Source organism: Protomyctophum parallelum (assembly GCF_964188405.1).
Source record: "Protomyctophum parallelum genome assembly, chromosome: 10".
Classification (NCBI taxonomy): domain Eukaryota; kingdom Metazoa; phylum Chordata; class Actinopteri; order Myctophiformes; family Myctophidae; genus Protomyctophum; species Protomyctophum parallelum.
Window position 1 is genome coordinate 12,928,331 of NC_139704.1, and position 23,644 is coordinate 12,951,974.

General features: G+C 41.8%; 1 protein-coding gene across 1 annotated transcript in view; it reads right to left on the reverse strand.

Annotated features, from left to right (window-relative positions):
* Positions 1 to 23,644, reverse strand: part of prim2 (DNA primase subunit 2) — a 53,404-nt gene that overhangs the window by 20,290 nt on the left and 9,470 nt on the right. The window contains exons 7-10 of the mRNA XM_083774632.1: positions 23,168 to 23,305; positions 10,765 to 10,832; positions 6,589 to 6,661; positions 421 to 606 (exon numbers count right to left, since the gene is read on the reverse strand). Coding sequence (XP_083630758.1) covers positions 421 to 606; positions 6,589 to 6,661; positions 10,765 to 10,832; positions 23,168 to 23,305 — 465 coding nt within the window. The remainder of the gene's footprint in view (positions 1 to 420; positions 607 to 6,588; positions 6,662 to 10,764; positions 10,833 to 23,167; positions 23,306 to 23,644) is intronic.

Genomic DNA, 23,644 nt, shown 5'->3' on the forward strand with positions numbered 1-23,644 from the left:
CGGTGTACTCTGCAGGCCAAAGAGTACACATTTACTTTACACATTGTACTCACTGTGTGTGTCTGTGTATGGACATATTGATGACCCCTGATCACCACCGAATTCAAATTCTACACACTCGTTCCGCACCACCTCAGGGAGTGCAGTGCCTGTTCTTGAGTCGGTCAGACACACGGTTGTCCAGAACAGACAGAAAAGGCTCTGGTCAGGCTCTGCCAGTGGACTTAATGAGCCTAAGTCCCCACACCCAATTTGCACCAATTGATTGCCATAGCAACCCCAGCCTTATTCAGTGCAGTCAGTTTGCACTCTTCAGACATTCTCCACAGACGTTTACCACTGCACAAGGACGTACACACTACACAGACAGGTCTAGTTACAGAATCAATGCTACCTAACCAGCGTTGGTTGGTTGGTTACCTTGTCTGCATCCACTTTGCCCTTGACGAACTCTGACCTCCAGAACTGCAGAGCTTGGTCCAGTGTGAGGCCGATGCCTTTCAGGTAGAGGCCGTACTGCATGCGGCCGCCGTGCCGCAGATGGTGGTTCTCTCTCAGCGCCTGGTGGAGCTGCCTCATGCACAGCGGGTAGGACTTGACTGCCAGCTGAAAGAAGACAAACAGCCACATGATCGATGTGAGGACTCTGGAGCACAAGCAGCAGGAATGGTAAACAGAGTGCATTCTATCACTTTTCTATTCTTCAGACAGAAGACAGGTTCCGAGGTGGGGTTGGCGAAAGGGCCTTTCTGTGTGGAGTTTGCATGTTCTCCCCGTGTCCCCTAGTGTAGGTACCCTCACAAAAACATGCAGTAATCCTGGTCTCTAAAGCCCACCACACACCGGCTGCGTCCCCCGCGCGGCGGACACAGCCGCCTCCATTATTTTCAATGAACCTATCGCACACCGGCTGCGTCCGACGCGCGCTGGCGCGGTCACGCCTCGCCTGCCGCGCCGATGCACCGCTGTTCTATTTTCCAGGCGTTGCCGCGCGGCCTCCACCCGGCTATCCGTGGGCGTGGCAATGGAATATAGTCAACAAAACTCCCCAGCTGCGTGGTAGCGCGCCGCGTCCTGTTGGTGTTGCCGTGCGGCTATGGCGCGCGGCAATACTGTGCCGCGGCGGTCGCAGACGGTGTGTGTCGGGCTTAAACTGCCTCCCCCTGGCCAGCCGGGGCGCCTGATGGAGGGGAAAGGAACTGGTTGGAATAACGTGTTCCTTCCACGCGCTACGTCCAACCAGGTGTAAAGGAGCAACTTGGACACTCAAGCATGAAGGAAGCATGAGTTAAGTCCGTTGCTCTCCCCAGGTTGGCGGAGGGTGTGTAGAGCCCAGGATCACATTAGATGATTGACACAGGGGTGAAAAATGGGTTACAAAATTGTGGGATAAAACATTTAAAAAAAAAGAAGACAGGTTCAGACAGGTGATGTCTTAGATGACAAAGGACCGACCTTTAAGACCTTTTTAATGCATCATAAAAAGTAATGAAATGAAAAAAGACCATTACTCCGTCAGAAGTAATCAACAAACTATACTATAAAAACTGGTCAAACTTCGGCACTGGTCAAACATAATAATAATAATAATAAAACTTTATTTGTATAGCACCTTTCATGACATGAAATGCAGCTCAAAGTGCTTTACAGAACAATGGAGAATAAAAGAAAAGCAAGGCAACGACAAAAAACAAGCAGTAATGCAATACAGTGAGGACATGAATAACAAAAAAAATTAAGAAAATAAAAGATCAATTAAAAGCAATGTTGTAGAAGTGGGTCTTGAGCTGAGCTTTAAAAATGTCTACAGAGGCTGCCTGACGAAGGTACAGTGGGAGCTTGTTCCATGCCGACGGCCCGTAGAAGCAAAAAGCTGCTTCCCCGTATTTTTTAGTTGCCATTTTTTTAGGCAAAGCGAGCAGGCCAGCAGTGGAAGACCTTAGGGGGCGGTTTGGGACATATTTAGGCAGGCAGTCATGTAGGTAGGAAGGTGCGAGACCATTGAGAGCTTTATAGACAAGTAAAATAATTTTAAAATCAATCCTAAAAACAACCGGAAGCCAGTGCAGTGATGCCAAAACTGGAGTAATATGTTCTCTCATCTTAGTTCCAATTAAAACTCTGGCTGCTGCATTTTGGACAAGTTGTAATCTGTCAGTTGTTTTCTTAGGCAGTCCTGAAAAAAGTGCATTGCAGTAATCAAGCCGAGACAAAACAAAGGCGTGGATTAGCGTTTTTGCATCGTCCAAGGACACATAGGCTCTGATTCGTGCAATATTTCTAAGGTGAAAAAAGGCAATCTTGGTAACATGATTAATGTGTGAATTAAAATTCAACTCAGAATCAATAATAACCCCCAGGTTCTTTACTGTACTGTTACTTTCTACAGTCAGGTTGCCAAGTCTGCTTAATATTGATTATTTCTGTTCACTAGAACCGATTATGAGAACTTCTGTTTTATCCTCATTTAGCTTGAGAAAGTTCTCACTCATCCAACATTTGATGCTAGACAGACAGGTAACCAGCGGGTCTAAAGCACAGGGATCATCTGGAGCCACAGAAAGATATAGTTGGGTATCATCAGCATAGAAATGAAAATTGACTCCGTGATTGGCAATGAGTTCGCATGATGCACTCAGCATCAAGGGTTGGATTCTCCCATACTAGCAGCAGCAGGTGGTGCACTTGTACATCAAGGCAAGCTAGCTGCCTCAGGCTAAAGAAACGGGAAACAGACTCCTGAACTACAGTATGGACCATATGACTCTGGAAGTGTTGGTCCCCATGGCTACTTATATTCTAATATGATTAATACTGTGATTCAACAGGGTGTGCCCAGTGCTGAGCCTTAGGCTACCAGCTGGCCCTTCCACACCTTAAGACAAATACAAGTCTGTAGTAATATCTTTGTTTCAATAATTATCAAGATTGGGGGCAACGCACACACACATGATATATCAAGGCTGTATTGGAGAGTACTCAGAAACTTCAGCTCCTAAGGTCACATCAATCTTCAGGATGGTGAGTACTGTACTTCATACCTGGCATTGTGAGTCTGGTGATGACAGTTCTATTTACACAGATCTTTCTTCCCATTTCTATTTTTGTGTGAATTACTACCGTGATTTACGTCTAATTTATACTTTATCATACAGCAGTCTGAGCAGTGTTGCTCGCTGAATATAGCCGTTTGATTATTATTTACAGTTTTTCCAAATCATTATTTCCCACTAACATATAACCCTTTATCAAACAGTGTTTTTGATCTTGACTGTGTGCTTATATATTTTGATGGTGGCATCTTGGTATCAGGTTACTTATATCTTAACTCCGTTTCATTCATAGGATGCCATCACGCACCACGATGGAGATTCCTGCGAATTGTGAGCTGATTGAGAATAAAGCGGCCTGTTCTTTTAAGATAGTGATGAAGTCCGATCATTCCAAGGCGTGTACTCCTTTCTAGATTGGCTGCATTGTCCTCATCTTCACCAGGAACCAATCAGACCCACAATGGAATGAAATGCTCTCAATCATTCCCTGGATTCTGATACACAATGCAACTATGCATGTGAATGATTTATATTACTGTAAATTGTCACAGATTTATGCTACAGTGCCAATAAACGTATTTGAACGTAGTGTGTTGTGTACGGTATTTCTATAATTATCAAGATTTATAGTTTGTTAGTTTGATCACAGTACTGACAGTAGATAATGGAGTTCCATGAGTAAGGCTGGACCAGAGCTACTGTACATCCCTACCTGCTTTCTCTGCACCATTTAAGTCCGTTTCCAATTTTTTAAATGTAAAAGACCAATATTATTATGAAGAAAACAAGACGTTAAGACCGCTAAAACAAATAGAATAAAGTTTACCTTCAGAAAAAGCGTCGTTTATGGCTTCTGAATGTAGCTCTTTTAACATGTAATGTCTATGGAGTGACCGTCACGTCAACACCACTAGGTCTGGAAAGGTGGCGTGGAAAGGGGGCGGGGACAGAGCTGCCATGTCTCACCCTTTGAGTGTGACAGTCACGCAATTTAACCCTTTACCACGCACCACGCCACACATGCCATTTCACACGAATTATAATGATAAATAACAATTTTCTCTGCGGCTCCGCCGCGTAATAACGCACGCTCCTCACAAACGGTAAAATAGCCGATCTGCATGCAGCGCTGATATATGCAGGAGGGTAAATCGTCAGTGGACCAAATCGTCAGCAGGGTCCCTGACTGTGTGACGCATGGAAATGAGCCATGCGGAGTTTAACATCGCTTCGAAATATTTTTCATGGAAGACAATATAGCCCCCACAAGTTACAACAAGTGAGTAAGTGACCTGTGACTATCTCTCTTCTATACTGGTGTGTGGCGTCTCTTGCGTGATATGAGGAAGTGGAACGGTGCCATAGCCCGTGCACATTATAGGGACAAAGTCGTGTGTGTGTGTATGTGTGTGTGTGTGTGTGTGTGTGAAGTGAAGGGGGAGGGGCCGCATCGCGACTTGTTTCTGTTCATAGAGAGAGAGAGCCCACAGATGTGTTTGAACTAAGAAAATGTAAAAATGAATTTTCCCACATTCCAGTTTTCTGACATATTCCCCAATTTCCACTGAGATTATGGGGTGAATGAATGTGGCCAGACCCATCTTCTCTTTCTGTCATAGTGACATTGTACTGCATCAGATCATGTCCAAATCAGGTTCTCCAAGCTCCAGTAGCCTCTTCTGTTTTTTGAAGATTTTTTGAGTGGTGCAACCACTCCCTTACGGAGCTATGTGTGTGGCTGGCTGGGTCTGAGCACTATGTGTGTGGCTTGCTGGCTGGCTGGGTCTGAGCACTATGTGTGTGGCTTGCTGGCTGGTTGGGTCTGAGCACTGTGTGTGTGGCTTGCTGGCTGGCTGGGTCTGAGCACTATGTGTGTGGCTGGCTGGCTGGCTGGGTCTGAGCACTATGTGTGTGGCTTGCTGGCTGGCTGGGTCTGAGCACTATGTGTGTGGCTGGCTGGCTGGCTGGGTCTGAGCACTATGTGTGTGGCTTGCTGGCTGGCTGGGTCTGAGCACTATGTGTGTGGCTTGCTGGCTGGCTGGGTCTGAGCACTATGTGTGTGGCTTGCTGGCTGGCTGGGTCTGAGCACTATGTGTGTGGCTTGCTGGCTGGCTGGGTCTGAGCACTATGTGTGTGGCTTGCTGGCTGGCTGGGTCTGAGCACTATGTGTGTGGCTGGCTGGCTGGGTCTGAGTACTATGCGTGTGGCTTGCTGGCTGGCTGGGTCTGAGCACTATGTGTGTGGCTTGCTGGCTGGCTGGGTCTGAGCACTATGTGTGTGGCTGGCTGGCTGGCTGGCTGGGTCTGAGTACTATGTGTGTGGCTTGCTGGCTGGCTGGCTGGGTCTGAGGAGCATAGATAGATAGATAGATATCTTTTTCATTTCTACTTTAAGCATGAGGAGGCTGTCAGTGCAGGGAGAGCAGCTGGCATGGAGGTGAAGACATCAGTGTTAAGGTTAAATATCAACGTTAAAACGGGCCAAATCGACATAAAAAAGCAAATAAAATTCGACGCCGCCCTTCGGACGCGTCAAACACATTAAGACACTAGAGTCTCACTCTTGACATTTTCTGAAATATGGCAGTCCTGGGCGGGGAAGAGCTGTGAGATAGGCCTATTAGGTCGGGTGGATTGCAAAAGACAAATGCAAAAAAGTTGGCTAAATACTGTTCTCTCAGCTATTATGGGCAGTCTGTCTATCTGGAGAAGGCGTTTCCTCTGTGTGTTAAGCATGTGCAGCAGTTATATCTGGTTGGACCATATAATGTACGGTAACCTAATTCTGATCAGTGTTTGGGTCTATTATATTGCACCTCTTGTGCAGATCCAATAATTTGTGTGTGTGTGTGTGTGTGTGTGCACGCGCACGCGCACATGCTCTTTATGATTTTCTATGGTATTGTGTATTTTATTGTTTGGTTCAGGTGTCGATATAATTATTTGTCAGTCCATTGTACGGTTGTTGGAGGTATTATAATTGAAACCTTTTTGTCAGACTGAGACTCTGATTGGCACCCCGGCACTTATAGCAAATTTCTACAATCTCAATACAAGTTTGCATTATGCATGAATGACAAGCAGGTGCACAAATGCAGCCTAAAACATTTTACAGCATTATGTTTTGGATTGTAACTAGATTAACATAAACGGGTAATAATTTTACACAAAAACAATAATAAGCTAAATTACCATTTGGCTCAATAACTTATTCAAATGTGTTTTGAACTGAACACACTTTCTAATCAATGGGCACTGCACAAAAATGGGCATAGGAGAAGCTAAAGTTCTTATAGTAGAAAGTATAATGTTAACCGGTACTGTCCGTACCACAAGTTGGAGTGAGATGCTTGAACAATGTAATGAATCTATTCATACTAAATGGGTGTAGTACCCACTGTACAACACCACTGTACAACACCCTTATAGCACTAATTCAAGTGAACAGGCATTTTAGAATGTCACTAACGCCTGAGTGGCAAAGTCAAGAGAATTAAAGTATTTGTTCCAGGATTCAGCCGTCAATGTAAACTCACCCCATCAATTTGTTCCAAGGAGATTTTCCCGACACTCTTCTGAATGCTGTAGTCCTGGCCCACATAGGCATGGCTAGAAGGAAAAATGTAATAACATAATCAACTACAATTCTGAAAAATGGATACTCATCTAAATAAAATTCTATAGATATTAGATTAATTCATCTCAGATATTCAAAATGCTTGCAATTTCGGAATACATTAGACATTACATTAGACATGGTCTAACGGTTGAAAAGCCGCCACAGCCAACACAGCAGAAGAACACCAAAGTCCTCTGTCAGGATTTAATTGCAAAGCTATTAACGGAAATGGCTGAAACAAGAGGCAAATCCCTGTGACAGAGGCTGCCATTTAAGTTGGTGACAAGACTGACAACCGTTAAAAAGTGACAAAGAGACTTTTTCCTAAAGTCACCCATGAAGCAGAGAGAGAGACAGAGAAATAGTAGTAGACAACCACAGGAGACAACCATGTCTCCTCTAATACACAATGGTACACTCTTTTCACCTGACAGTAATGAGCTTCCTCACAAGAGTGTAACACTCATGGAAGCACATATCTTCCCCAGACAGGGGCCTCATGTATAAACATATGCATAACTTTTATACTGAAAGTTGCCATACTCAAATGTTTTAAAGTACCTACCGTACACACAGAAAACTCTGCATGTATGGCAGTGTGCCATGTCAGGTGCGGGGCCCCCTAACAATACCGTAAATAATGTGATATTGAGCACACGTGCACAAGCTTAATATCACCACACCGGCAACCGTAACAGGTTAAAGAAATTTAAGCATTGGTGGTGGAGTGGTGTTCTACAACCAAAACCAGCACGGTTAAGATGACGAGAGCAATGATAAAGCAGAGTTGAATGGGTAAAGAGCCAGCTAAATGGGAACAGTTTCTCGAATAAGTGCTAACGTATCAAGAAGCCAGGCATCACAGACAGGACTTAGTAATATAATAATAATAATAATAAACTTTATTTGTATAGCACCTTTCATACATAAATGCAGCTCAAAGTGCTTCACAGGGCAGGACACAAAAATATAAAACAATAAAACACAAGTAGTTAAAATGATAGAACAATGGCAAAGAACAAAATTGAATATAAGAACATAAAATAAATAAAAACACCACATGCAGCAATCAGTCAGGGCAGGGTAGGAACGTGCATAGTAAAACTCAACTAAAAGCAAGAGTGAAGAGGTGAGTCTTGAGTTGAGATTTAAAAATGTCTGCAGAGGGTGCGTGTCTGAGCTCAGAATTTTAAAATCAATCCTAAAAACAACTGGAAGCCAGTGCAGTGATGCCAAAACTGGAGTAATATGTTCTCTCATCTTAGTTCTAGTTAAAACTCTAGCTGCTGCATTTTGGACAAGTTGTAATCTGTCAGTCGTTTTCTTAGGCAGTCCTGAAAAGAGTGCATTGCAGTAGTCAAGCCGAGAAAAAACAAAGGCGTGGATTAACGTTTTTGCATCGTCCAAGGACAAATAGGCTCTGATTCGTGCAATATTTCTAAGGTGAAAAAAGGCAATCTTGGTAACATGATTAATGTGTGAATTAAAATTTAATTCAGAATCAATAATAACCCCCAGGTTCTATACTGTACTGTTACTTTCTACAGTCAGGTTGCCAAGTCTGCTTATTATTGATTATTTCTGCTCGCTAGAACCGATTATGAGAACTTCTGTCTTATCCTCATTTAGCTTGAGAAAGTTCTCACTCATCCAACATTTGATGCTAGACAGACAGGTCAACAGCGGGTCTAAAGCACAGGGATCATCTGGGGCCACAGAAAGATATAGTTGGGTATCATCAGCATAGAAATGAAAATTGACTCCGTGATTGGTAATGAGTTCGCCCAATGGCAGAATGTACAAGGAGAACAGCAGAGGACCAAGAATCGAGCCCTGTGGAACACCAGAACTGATGTCGTGTCTGAGTCAAACTCAGCTAGATTGACAAAGTAACTTCTGTTTGATAGGTAGGAGGAGAACCAGGACAGGGCCGTACCAGACAGGCCTATCCAGTGCTCCAGACGCTGTATTAAAATTGAATGATCAATCGTGTCAAATGCAGCCGTTAAATCTAGAAGTAAGAGAACGGATACATGTTTCTTGTCAGCAGACACCCTAAGATCATTCATTACTTTTACATTCATTTTTTTTTTACATTACTTTTGCTGTTTCTGTGCTGTGATTTTTCCTAAAGCCAGATTGGAATTTGTTGTGCACATTATTGTTCTGTAGAAATACATCCAATTGATGAGAGATGCATTTTTCTAAAACCTTGCCCAGAAAGGGTAGATTTGAAATGGGTCGATAGTTACCCAAAACAGAGGGATCAAGATTGTGTTTCTTGAGTAGGGGCCTAACTATGGCAGTCTTCAGTGAGTCTGGGAAGACGCCTGATTGTAGAGAGCTGTTTACAATTTTTAGGATATCTCCAATCACACTGTCTAAGACCTCTTTGAGAAAGGTGGTGGGAATTGTATCTAATGAACAGGAGGAAGATGTCATCTGTGATATGGTTTTGCGGAGTTCGTCTTCATCAATTGCGCAAAACGATAATAGGCTCCCCCTGGAGAGATCTACCCTGGGACCATTAGCTGCTGTTTGAAGGTTTGCGCTAGCAGCAGCACCATTCATAATATCAGCTCTAATGTTAAAGATTTTGTTATCAAAAAAGCATGCAAACTCATTACACTTTGCTTTAGAGGCCGGGAATGACTGCTTGTAGGACTGGGGGGAGGGGGGGTTAAAAGTCGATCAATGGTAGAGAATAGGACTCTGGCATTTTTCTTGTTCTCGTTAATAATGCCAGAGAAATATGCCTGCCTTGCTAGACGCAGGGCTTTGTTATAGGCGACTGTTGACTTTTTAAGAATCTCTAGGTGGGTGGTGAGTTTATTTTTTCTCCAAGCTCGCTCAGCTCTACGACATTCTTGCTTCAGTGAGCGTGTATGGTCATTTAACCAGGGCGTCACTCTGGTGTTATGTTTCTTTTTTGTTTTCAAAGGAGCCACTATATCAAGAGCTGACTCTAGTTTAAGATTAAAAATTTGAACCATATCATTTACTGGGGGAGTATCGGGCAGGGGGGGGGCCCAGATGACGAGAGAACTCGTCAGCTGCAGAAGAGCTAAAAAAAACGCTTTGTTATGGTATATAATAGGTAGGCCTAGTTAAACAACTAGTCGACTAGTAAACTAGGCAACTAGTCAACTAGTAAAAATCACTAGAAGTGAAAGCCCTAGCGTGCACCTCCTGAACACTATAGTAAATACATTACATTCACCCATGTATTCATACACTGCTGAATCTCTATTGAGTGCAAAACAAAAAATAAAACAAAGACTTTCCAGCGAGTGAACATAAATCAAATTGTGTTTTGAGCAAAGTATGACTGGTAGAGTGAGCCAGTGAGGGTCACATTTTCTTATTGGGTGCACAATCCCAGTCGTCTGGGAGCAACTGAATTAAATATCCTGAATCGAATGACTGACATTTTTCTTTAGTTTCTAAAAATTCAATTAAAAAAGCATAACAAAATAAATGTTTTGGTCTTCATTACAGACTACACAGAGTAAAGACCACAACAGACTCTGGCAATGGGCCCGTTTCTGTGCTGATTGGTGCAAAACAAGTCAGGCCATTTAAAGAGTTTAGAGCCGGACTGATATATTGGTTTGGCCAATATATTGGCCACTATTTTACTTTATTATTACATTGGTATCTGCAATTAATCAAATGTTTTTGGCTGGACCCAAGGGGATCTCCAAAAATATCTATAAATAAATCAACAAATCCCCAAATAAGGAGATAAATGCACAAATAGCAGTATCCGTCTGTCCGTGCCCATTTTATGCCCATGTATGGAGATCCCATCAATATGGTCATAGAACCAACGACATAGCAGTGTTGATTTGTCGACTAAAACGAAAGATATATTTGACAATTTTGTCAACAAATATAAGCTAGACCAAAATATTAGGAAGGGACTAGTGGAGAAGAGATCCAGTAGAACTAAAAGACAAGTATTTTTATGTTTGGCTCTGAAAATAGCCGATCTACAAGCTCACAATAGGTTTTTTTCAGCATGCAACAAAGTGTAAAATCTCCCATTACATCAAGGCCCACTAAAACCTTTTTTCCTAATATCGGAAATTACCTGAGGTGGTTAAGCAGAGGCTGCAGTCGTTCGTCAGACTGCACAGCTGGTAGAGAGCGGGCTGTCAACTGAAAGGAAGGGGAAAAAAGACGAGTTATGTACATGAGTAGTAAAATGGTGCCACAAGACCAAGAAGTAAATATTTCACTGTAGAACGATTCAGTACTACAATAAATGCAATACAACAGATAACTTGAGTAAAAGCCGGTCACGGCCGAACACCTTCAGTCAGTGGGGTTGTCATGTGTGCACAATGCACATACAAAATATTGCTATCCTATTCAGCTTGACTAAGAGGAATATAAGCTTGACAAACAGTAATATAAGCTTGAAATGTGACAGGTGTTCAAACGAGTACAATGGAGTTATTATTTTTACTCCCTTTGTCCTGTGCGCGTGTGTGTGCGTGTGCATTTGATTTTCTTTGTCGCTTGTTCTTTTTCATTTATTTACCCATTTACAAATGACTTTAGGCACATGGTCATGGAAATACATCAAATACATAGAAATAGTCATCAAGGATTATAAGCAGGCTGCTAAGAACCTAACATATTTATGTATCTTTCATTGTGGAAGAGGGGAGGGAGAAGGGGATTAGTTTGTTGTTGTTGTTTGCGTACTGTGCTTGTCTGTTTGTTTTGTGTAACAATCGTTCAATAATGTCCAAATGAAAAAAGCTCAACAGCAACTGCTCAGTGCTGTTAAGCACAGTAACAAGGTCGTCGTAAAAAAGATTGACCGGGATAGCCATCGCGGCATTAAACAACCTGCCCCGCCGATAGGATGGTTCTGTATAGTGGGGACCTCATGTTTTTTGTATTGTCTTTGTGTAATGTTTTCTGTACTATTTTCTGTTTTTTTGTGGGTGACCTGTGAAGATGAATACCCTTCGGGACAATAAAGAGAGGCTAGTATGGTCAAGGACGTGAACCACATAACAAGAGAATAGCTGGGTTTCCAGCCAAAGTATTTCATGGGAATCATGATGAATTGCATTAGAAAGATGTAATCTAAAAAAAAGGTACATTTCTCTAACATTTTTGGTGTATGTTTGTTGATAAAGTCATAAGGTCATAAACAGCAAATGGAATGAATGGATCAAATAAAGCAGGTGTAAGTATTACAAGGTAATCGTAATCCCCCAGGTGAAACAGTGACTGAGCCATGCTTTCTTCAATGCATGAGGAGTGAGCAGGCTGCTTCTTATCACCAGACAGAGGGGAGTTTCCCCCGGTAGGATGTATCGTGTGGAAGGAACACGTTATTCCAACCAGTTCCTTTCCACTCCATCAGGCCAATCATAAACCATTACTCAATGGCTCTGGTCTCAGCCACCACGGTGGATATTTTGACATTCCGTTTTTTTTTTTTTTTTATGATGCCACTACTGTTGGAGCAGCCATAAACTACACAGGTTCATCTCGATGTTCTGGGCATCTTTGTAATGTTAGTGTTAGTAAAAAAGCAGGTAAAGGAGTAAAGTTTGAGGCAAACTAACATCAGTCACTCTGCCGTTCACTGTAGTGGAAGAGGTGCGCCTGGTGAGGGTTTTACTCCCGCAGCTATGTCGAGTCCGCCTACAGGAAATACGTAGGCTGCGACCATGAGACCCGCTACGGAATCGGTCTATAGGAGAGGATCCTACCACCACCAGAGAAGCAATTCAATATACCCAGCTTATCTACAAGCTCCCAGTTATCAGCTGAACCTGAATCAGTAACCCCATACCTAGATGTTCCATTTTAGATTAATCATCATATGGGGTTACATTCATTTCCCCAGATAATAGACATACTTTGATAAATGACATTGTGGAACACCCCTACTCCTCCCCAGTACTTGGCACCTTCCCCCTCTTAAAGTGCCAGCACTGGAGAGGCCCTACAAATACTGAGGTTACAATAAACACACAGGTTAATAAACTGAATGTTTTCCCTGTGTCTATCATTTCATTTGTACATCCTGTAAATGCATACATCAACAGTATTGACATTAATGATAGGACCTGTCTGCCCCACTACCCACAGTCTGTGTGGTGTGTGCGTGTGTGCAATGTCCTTAATCAGTGTGTGTGTGTGTGTGTGTATAGGGCACGGGCTGCCCCGTGACATATATATTTAATGTTTCGTGGTTACAAGTTACGAGTTGAGTCACTGCCAGCTGAGCTTACGTCAACGAGGAATCTCAGGAACGCAATGTGTTGACAGCTGGGCGTAACGTATATTAGCAGTGACATTGCTTTCATAATGTAGTTTCAAGGCTTTTGCGGCCATATTAATTCAATTTTCTCCAGAATCTGGCTGTATCAAATATGAATGGACATCATTAACGACGCACAGCCACCCCCGACAGAAAGGCCGGGATGATCGGTTTATTTTTCAAACAGTTCTTGTATGAAGCAACCTAAAATCTAATGGATTTCAATGCAAATAAAATAAATACATGAACCTGTGGACTGGCGCCCTCTAATGAAAGTGGCTCTATAAGTCATTGTATGCTTGGTTGCATGCCTGGAAATTGCTGATCTACAAGCTTGGATAGATTGGCTATTTTCAGCATGCAACCAATTGTAGTCAGCCATTACGACACCATCATGGCCGGGCAAAATACATTTTAGTCGACTAACTCAACTCTAGATTTAGTTTACAAAATTTTTTAGTAAAATTTAAATTTATTCAAAAGACTATGACTATGAGTTCGCTGTCAACATCAACAATAGTGCTTCTCAACACCAGAACATAAACGTGATGGGCGTCTGAAGCTAAAGCTATTTCTCTCTTCACATCAAAGTGACCAGGAAGAGAAATCCAGTCATATGGAGAAGCTGCTTTCAATTTCACAGCCGTTTAATGACTCATTTCCTGAGATGTCCCCCTTTTTGCTGTCCATAAGAACTGAATAGCCATTATAACAGCACAACTGTTACAATGGCATGGCACACTTACAAGAAGACGTTAGACCATTCCAGCAGTTAGTGATGCGAGTAATTGCCAGAAAATGGGAGAGAGGATGAGCTCGACAATGTTTGCTTTTCCCTTTTTCAGTTCGTAGAGGACGGTCGACCCATTCCACATTGTGTTGATTTTATCGACAAAAACTGACGAAAAATGTCTGTCGACGTTTTTTCACCGACAAAAACAAAATAAAAAATAAGCTACGATGACTAAAACTGTTATTTTATATTTTTATGAAAGGACAGACAGTAGGCTGACAGGAAATGGGGGGGGGGGTGACATGCAGTGAGGGCTGTCGGGCTCGGGAGTCGAACCCGCGGCACACTGCCAGACTGGATTGCCAGCCAAGGTGCCTGGACCACTGAGCTATGGCCCAGGCCAAATATATTGATACTTTTGTCAAAGCAAACAAACAAGCTCTTTACAATGAACTACACCACGGCACAGATATACCTTTACACCAGTGGTTCTCAACCAGTGGTCCGGGGACAACCAGACTGGTCCTTGAAGGGGTTCCAGGTGGTCGTCCCCATAAAATGACTTGTCTTTTAGTTCTACTGGATCTTTTCCCCACAATATATTGAATCATCACAGCTTAGTTTTTATTTATTTTTATTCTAAAGTCTACTATTTGCATCATAGTTTTACTCGACAGAATCAACACCGTTGCCAAACCACAGGTGCCAACAGAGTCCTTTTCAGATGCAGATTGATCTGTAAATAATTACCAAACCGGCATCAAAGCCGGTCATACTGTGCAGATGCCACTGGAGTCCAAATTGTTGAGAGATATATATATATATATATATATATATATATATATACACTGTATATCACAAAATGCACTCTTGTGCACTCACAACTATGCTAAATATGCAATTTTTCATATGCTATGAATTATTTATGTTTAATTTACATCATAAAAGAGAAGAGGGGTGGAATGTAGTTAATTACAGTGAACCTAAAATTAAATTGTGTTTTGCAGTGCATCAAAAGAGGGAAATGTTTTAGAATAATAAAAAAAAAAAAAAAAAAAAAAAGACATACATACATCAAATGCGGAGGACAAATTTCACTGCCGTAACGTGTGTGACAAATCGTGGCGGCCCACAGCAGAATCATCTAAAAAGACAACTGCAAACAGTTGTCTGCCGAAACGTTGGTTTCCTTTGCTCTGCGACCCAAGATAAATTATTGGCACTTTGGCTACCAGTGTGTGCGGTCACATACTCCTTTTAGGTCTGTGTGCGAGAACCACTGGTAATATCAGACAGTGAAGATTATATCCCGCAGGGGGACATTTCAACACTTTTCATAATGGCTTGTCTGCCGTTTCCACATGTTGGCAGATGAGAGTCTAATGGACTGTGGAGATTCAAGGTTAGAAGAGTCACAAGCATTTATCGGTGTAAAAAAAGGATTGTGGTCGGCATGGATATTCATTTCCTGCATGTATCGCTGAGTCCTCAGGTTTCTAGTAAGTTCCAATCAGTTTGCCGGGATGTTAAAGTGTGTGTGCGCAAATCTTTTACCGTTAGCTGTCATCTTGACAAAGCCTGCCGACTGAAACACTATAATATAGACCAGTGGTTTTCAACCCCTTTCATATCAAGGTCCATTATTTTTTCGGCATTTGAACCCCACTGACCACCTTTTCCTGAGATTCGGACCCAAAACGTAGATTATTTTGTTATCGTTGGATAAGATTTTGTCCACAATTCCATGCTGTATTGATGTGCTACCATAGCACATTGTCAAAATAACAATTCTTCTACATTCTCTATAGAGTCTAGACTTAATTTAACTCCTGAGCCCGTTTGGCCGGAGGATATGTAATTGCATTTTGACCATCATGCAATACATCTTGTCAACCAGTAGTTGTTCCACCCGACCACAGCATCTAAGGTGGTCTTTACACAAGGATGTATTTATACGAGAACGGTGTTTTCAGGAGGTGAAAACGCAACAAAGTGAAACCACCTCCCAGAGTGGAAATCTTTGAGAACGCCGTTTTATCCCTTCTCGGTGAATCCGCAAAACTTATGACATCATGGCTCACGTTGGCTCACAGCGCATATCGGTATGTTTATTACATTAATGCAGAGCGATATATGATATAATGGAGTTCCTGAACAAGACTCCCTCCTCGCTTACAAAGCGCTGCTCATCAGCGATGGTGAATGTAAAACCATGATGTAAATAAAAAGCCTTGTGATAGGCGGCAGCCGCAGCAGCAGCGTTTATGTAGCCTAATGTATTATAAAATATATAACCATCCCGTGCCTGCATGCTCTGGGCAGCCTCTCTGTCACCTCGATGCGTGAAGGGTTCTTCTTCTTGTATGTGGGTGACTGGTCTATTTGGCAGCCCGTTACCGCCACCTAGCGACATTATAGCATTTTCATAAAGTGTGCGTTCTCGTGTAAAGGGTCAAAACAAATGAGAACGCAACAGGACTTTGACGTTTTATCTGGAGATGGTCGCCGTGTAAAAGAGGCCTAAGGCCCCATATACACTGTATTCACATCCAGTCAAATCCGATTCAAATTTGATCTTTTGGCCTGACCATTCACACTGCATTTGCAAGTGACCAGATCGGATCTGTCACAGATCTGTGTTCAGAGTTCAGACTGGCAGCTAAATCCAGTCTGTATCAGATCTGTGCCACATTCAGATTGGAATCCGTTAAGCAAGTCTAAACACAAACAAGTCACATGGAATCCGATTTAGATCAGGTTACTGCGTTAAGACTGAGGCGGATTTCCTGAAATCAGATTTGAAAACCACCTCTGAATGTGGCTCAAGTCGCATTTGTAAAAAATAGATTCCTCCATGACACTCGTTTCCGTTTAGACCCATTAATAAAATAAAATTGAATAATCTGGATATGGCACAGATCAGATTAAGGCTGGATTTGGCTGCCAGTGTAAATAAGGCCTAAATGTCTCAATATTAGGAGCCGAGCGACCAAACTACAACCACCACAGTTGTGTTAGTTCTATTATATCAACATGCTCTAGTCTGTACCACAGTGGTTCCCAAACATGGTGGCAAGGCACACTGGTGTGCCTTGTCTTTTTGACAACCACACATTATTGCAACATATTCTTCTACTGTATGCAAAATAGCCTTGGGCACACTGATTTCCCAATACAGAGGCAAATTATATAATCTTGAAGAATATAGTTTTTTTGCCCATTCGGCACGTGTACAGTTCGCCTATTATGACATGCCCAGGATAGGGATGCTAGAATTCATGTTAATATTTCAACACTGCAAAGACAAATAATTAGAATTCACAATCTACAGCGTATTGTGACTGAATACATCCATAACAAAGTCAGTGTCTTGAGGGAAAAGCACAGGCTGCTCACAAGGAGCGACCTCATCAATGCCACCGACGAAGTGGGAATATTTTCCTCAATGTGACGACCACTCTCTCACTGCAACCAATGCATATTTAACCATCAGAACAGTTATTTTTCTCATTCTTGGCATGCATACTTGAACAGTGTATAGGGAAAGGTATTTGTTCTGCATTTCAATGAACAAATCAACAAATGATTCATCCCAGTAGTGCAACTACAGTATGTCAAATTAATTCACGTCTTAAACCTTCCTTATCCCAGAAATCTTTTACATTTTTCAAAAATAGCGTTGTGGTACGCAGAATATGCGGCATTGATCACATAATAGACCATATTTATTTTCCTGGCAAGTCAGGTTTTGATAAAATAAAATACATCCCATTCAATGTCATTACGGTACTGGCGTCACTAACTTGCAATGTGTTTCAGAAGTAATGTCCCAGAACATTATATCCCAGAACATAGCCATAGCCTTGTTAGGGGTAAAGTGACACTGACTTCGTAAATGATTTGCAAGACGCATTCACAATGTTGACTAGGGTACAAAAAGATCAAATAGGTCTACTTTCACGTTTTCAATTTTGCTAAAGTCTATCATTGATTTCCATAAGAGCTAAATTACAAGCCAACCTGAAGTCTCATTTGAAATAGTCATGTTCTGGTTGTCATTACAACATACTGGAAATTTGTAATTTTAACATAGGCAACTCCTAACAATTTCTGGCATATCTAGACAGTGGCTTATGTACTACATTATTCCACTAGTGACTTTTTTTTTTTAATCTCACCCCATCACAGAATTCCATCGTGTTTTCCTTGGTAGTGGAGCATATATTATGTAACAGTCTGTGACAAGAAAATTAACAGTAAGCTTGCATTGCCAACAGGGACGAGGAGCATGATGATTCATACAGCTTTCTTTTGCCATAATTTAAATTGTGCCCACTGTCTTTTCAGACTTGTAAATTAGCTGTCTGCATAGTACAAGGAATTCAAGGCCAAGATATAGGATCAAAATTGGATGAAATATACATGCTCAAAGAAGCAGACAGTGTGACTCACTCTGGGTCGGAATCCCTTTTTTAGAGCGCAAACTTTTCTCGCACCTTTGAAATATACATGCTCAAAGAAGCAGACAGTGTGACTCACTCTGGGTCGGAATCCCTTTTTTCCCCCTTATTTAGAGCGCAAGCTTTTCTCTCACCTTTGTTGTTAAACAGAGACACTCACACAACACCCTCAGCTTCAACTTTATCCTTCCTCATCGTTTATTAAAATTGGCTAATGCCATTATCTGCCATTTTTGCTACTTTTACGCGACACTGGCATACAACAACGTATATAATAGGGCATGAATTTATTGGTGAAACAATGGAGCTGCAAGGGTTCCGCAGCGGGATCAGTAAGCATATCATCAGAGCATATGAGGGATATGTCCACCAAAGTAGCGTTGATTTTGAGCAAATCTTGATTTAGTTTTAGTCATAGCCTTTCGAATAGAAATTCATTTTGTTTTTTAGTTGACTAAACCTACAGTTGATTTAATCGACTAATATGTATTTTAGGGGGCTGTGATGCCATTGAAATGGCCGATTTTACACTTGGTTGCATGCTGCATGTTGCATAGCAGATCTACAAGCGACTTCTTATACTTCTACTGGATCTCTTTCTCCACTAGTCCCTCCCTAACATTTGTCTAGTATTTTATTTGTTGACGAAATTGTCAGTATATATATTTAGTCTTAGATTTAGTCATCATACCTTAGATTTTATTTAGTCAGTGAAAAAGTGCAGTCATAGCTCTTTTTTCGTTGTGGTTTTGGTCGACGAAATCAACACTACAGTACACCAAAGTAGCATTTCAGTTCCTAGGGTTTTATTCCAAAACTTATTTGTCCATCCCACCCTGTGAAACTCAATGAAATACATGATGATATACCATATACGCATTCCCACAAATAGGACAGCAGCGCTGTCTGCCAAGCTAGCAGCTGTAATGTTCACATGATTCTATTTTAAAAAGGTATTCACCACTCTTCGGGAGTGTGTTGGCATAATGTGTTGATTTCACTTTCACCGGTGGAGACACTGCTCAACTCAACGTCAATCAAACGCTGTGTTCGCTCGGTGACCTCACCGGTTCTCCAACAAAGTGGGAAATTTTAGAGTAGCCAATTATCTTCCCTTTCTTCTCCCAATTTAGTCGTTATGCCAATTAGCACGACTCCCCCAGTCCCCAAGACATCTCTGTGTTGCACTGCTATTCTTGCCTACAGGCTCACCTGCCACTAATGGGCTGCTGAACATTGGAATATATAAATATATTTTTAATTTGTGTTTGCCTTTTAGGCTTCTTGAACAAACATGGCACAGGGAAGATATTAATTAAATATATACAAAGAAATGACTCCCAATGACCGGTAGCAACAATCAAAATAAATAATGTACTATGGCTAAAATAGGCCATATTTTATCATTTTACAATTTGAAATCCTTTAAAAAAGAAAATAGTTGAAATGGCCACAAGGCACAAGCTTGTGAAGTCGGTCGGTCCCATATATGTTCAAGATCATAATGGGTAAAGCAGTCGGATCCGTGGCTCTGGACAACCATCAGCATTTGTTTACGGTGATGTCAAGTCATAGTGACATGGCTGTGGTCCGCCCGCCCTCCCATTAGACAATTGTAATACAGGATTATGACAGCCTGACAGGCCTGAAGGCAATTGGGTTCGTAATACAAACGCTCTGTCAAGGTGTATGGGCCGTAGTAGCCAGGAATCCAGACGGAATGTGCCAGTGCAAAAACAAAATTGTCCTCTGTGATATTTGTCTGGCCGTGCCAACCTAGCACTGCAATGGATTCGAACCCCGGGACTGCGGTAGTGGAGTGGACAGGTACTTTACCCTAGGTCAGGATGTGCTGCCACCCGAGCACCTTAGTATTTCAGACATGTCCACGATATATAGTTGCATTTCATTTACTGGGGTTTTATTCATAACCGATTTGTCCTCCCGACCTCCCCACAGAGTTGGGTTATTCAGTGCAATACTAGTATAGTGCATGATAGACAGTTTCCACTGCCAAGTATTCCCACAAATGGAAAGCTTCTGCCAAGCTACCAGCTGTCATATTCACATGGTTAAAATAAAATGAAAAAGGTATTCACCTCTCCTTGTCTCCTTGAGTGTGCTGGCATGTTTTGAATTTTACCTTTACTGGTGGTGGATATATTGCTCAACTCTTAACCATCAAATAATAATAATAATACCATGTGGTATTAGTAAGTGGTAAGTGTAATTTCAACATTGAAATACAGAAACTAGTCGCAAACTTTTTTGGCCGTGCACCCCCCTGCTAACCTCCTGACCTGACGCATGCATTGCACACACAATTTTATACAATATGTAGTGGGGTTTCCCTGCTTCATATCTCTCTGAGCTATGGGGTCCTCAGCCTGAACAAACATTGAAGACCCTAATCTAAATAAACGAGAAATGAATCTCCCCATTTTATGACGGCCACTGTTTTAACTAACTCTGGAGGTAAATGTGCACACACAGCGTAGGTTTTCATTATACTCAGATGAACAGGACTGACACCTAATTCATCACAGGGCTCCTGATGCATTAACCCATTTAGACCCGAGGACTATTCTACAAATGTCTTCTAAATCTTGATCTGAAGAACCCATGTTTCTATGTCAGTGGTTCTCACACATTTTCATGTCAAGGACCCCCAAAAATATATGTAATTGGACCGCCGACCCCCTCTGAAAATATGTTTTTCCAGGGACCCCCCAGAAACAAAGATTTGACTTAAAAACGTTCTGCTCTGAAAGAATATATTTTTATGATTTACGGCACATTTTCATGATTTTTCAAAAATAGCAAATCTACGCACTATGAGCTTGTAGATGTGCTATTTTTCAATAGCTAAAGTATAACATAATGCTTAACCCATTCTGACCGGGCACCCATTTTGGTGTCCGCATCATGTTATGCTTTAGCTATTTAAAAATAGCAGATCTACAAGCTCATATCGCGCCACCGAGTGGCGCGATACGAGCTTGTAGGTCTGCTATTTTTGAAAAATCGAAGAACGACTGACATTTTTTAGAATCTGATCTCAGGTCAGAATGGGTTCATCAGGACCAGTGTGTGTCCGGCGGAAACCTCGTATGAATCTGATCTCAGGTCAGAATGGGTTAAAACACCAAAAGGGGTTCCCGCCATAAATGGGTTAAAAGATATAGCAACCTATCTTGGTTGGTACAGTTCACTACCCATCCTGACATGACATTTTTATATACATATTCAGACCTGAGGCCAAATTTGAAAAGACCTTCTAAAACCTAAGGCAGCTTTATGAAAGACACCCTAAAACCTAAGGTCTTACAGAGAAATTTCACAGAATTGAATACGGACTACAGAAAAGTTCAGAAAAAGACTACAAAAGGACGTGCACGCTTCAGGGATAAAGTAGGCTATAAAGGGGCTATGACACGGCCCGAAAATATCATATACTGTATGTATGATACTGTACATCACGTGGTCTCAGTGAAAACAGTCTGAAAACTCACAAAAAACATGTTCTCCCCATGTCCCCCCCTCCCCCTGGGTACCCTCACAAAAAGCATGCAGTAATCTTGGTCTCTAAAAGATCACTGTAAATATTAAATGAAATTCTCCCTAAATGAAACGACGCGTCATCCAAACCTGTATGATGTGATGTCTATAACAGTGAACTCAAGGAAAACAAGAACGCTAGACTGAATTTGTCACTTCAGACTCACTGAGTGATCCAACAATGTCCTCTCCATCTGCCTGCCAACTGAAATGCTTTGTTAACCTTTCTCATGCAGCTAAAGCCCTTTCCTCTAGTGTGCCTTTTGTAAGAACCAAAAGGTTGTTGAATAGCCACAGATTAGTGGAAAACAAATCAGATTGGATAATACAGTGTGTCTAACTGCACAACAAAAGTCTTGGGTGAAAAAATGTTCTGTGCACAGTGACATGATGCCTACTATCTTGTATGGGACACACACACACACACACACACACACACACACACACACAGGTTTGCTTTGTCCTGTCTGGCACAGATTCCACCCCCCCTCCCAATGCTTGAGCAGTCAGCACTTGGGCAAGCACAGAGGATATTTTCTTAGTGAGCTCTTACCTTCTGATAGACGATATAGGATACCCCAATGTAACCTCGACCATTTTAAAAACGAATTTGTGCCGACCGCAATTACAGTTTTAATAACGTTGCAATAGCTTTGTGGTGTTCTTATCCCTGCTTGTGTAATGTGCAATATGTGTAATTTGTGGTTGTGATTTCTGCTACAGTACATGTACAGTTGCTGCTTTGTTAATATGTTGAGGTTTCTTATTATTACTCACTATGGAGGCAGCTATACTTGTATAAAGTAAACGTTATTAAAAGGACAATATATAAGCTCTCAAGCTTTTGTGTTTTATTAGCAGATAGCCACAAATACATCTTTGTCAAGAGATGCCAATCAAACAGTGTTGTTTAGAGTAAGAACCCAAGAGCCCAAGGGCTCAGTCAACCTATAGCCCTATTCCTAAATTGGCTCATTCATTCATTCATTCATCCAATGCATTGATTACCTATTCCTGGCTGTAATTGTCTCATTTTTAGCTGCACTTTTACACCGGATTTGAACCTGTTTTCTTGATCAAGTGCTAACATTGTGAGTGAGTCGGGACCCATTTGTAGGTTGAACATCTTTTGGTCACAATGCGGCAATGTTTTGCAAAGTGTTAAGTATTCAATCAATTCTAGAGCACATCCATTTCATGCCACCGCTGTTGGGTGGCCTAAAAGGTTGTGTGGCTGTAAATGAAAAAACTTAAGTTGATTTATTTTTAATCATCCATTTTATGAGTGCAGCCCACTTTCTTTTATTGCTCATGTTAAGTATATTAGGACAACGCACCAGACGGTCAGGACGCAAATAAAAACCCATTTAAACCCCCCCCACCCCACCCCCAAAAAACAAAACAACAACAACAACAATTGAATTAGAGGTGATGCAGTGATAGGGTCACTTACTGCAAGAGCTTTAGACAGCCTTGTGCGGAAGTCATTGAGAACAATGGTGACAATCTCCTGGTGAGGAATGTACGCATAGCCTGCTTTCAGGTACACCTTCCTGGACCTTACCAGGTCCAAAGCGTCTTGAAAAGGAACCTAGATTTTTGGAACAAGATGAGTGTAAATGAATACAATTCAGCATAAGCGCACCAATCTAATGTTATAGACATACGCATACACACACGCACGCAAAATGGCCGCCGTGTGAATATGGTGAATAACATGAACGTATACATGACTTTCAAATGTCCTACACCTGCCATGTTGTGGACCAACAGGTGTTGTAAACAAATTAATTAGTTCTATGCCAATCAGACTGTTCAGACAAACTGAAACACCTGTGTTGGTCCCCAACATGGCATGTGTGGGACATGACTACAGTTGAAACTCATGAATAGGGCAGGCTTTCCAGGTCTACATGGTTTGACGCATTAA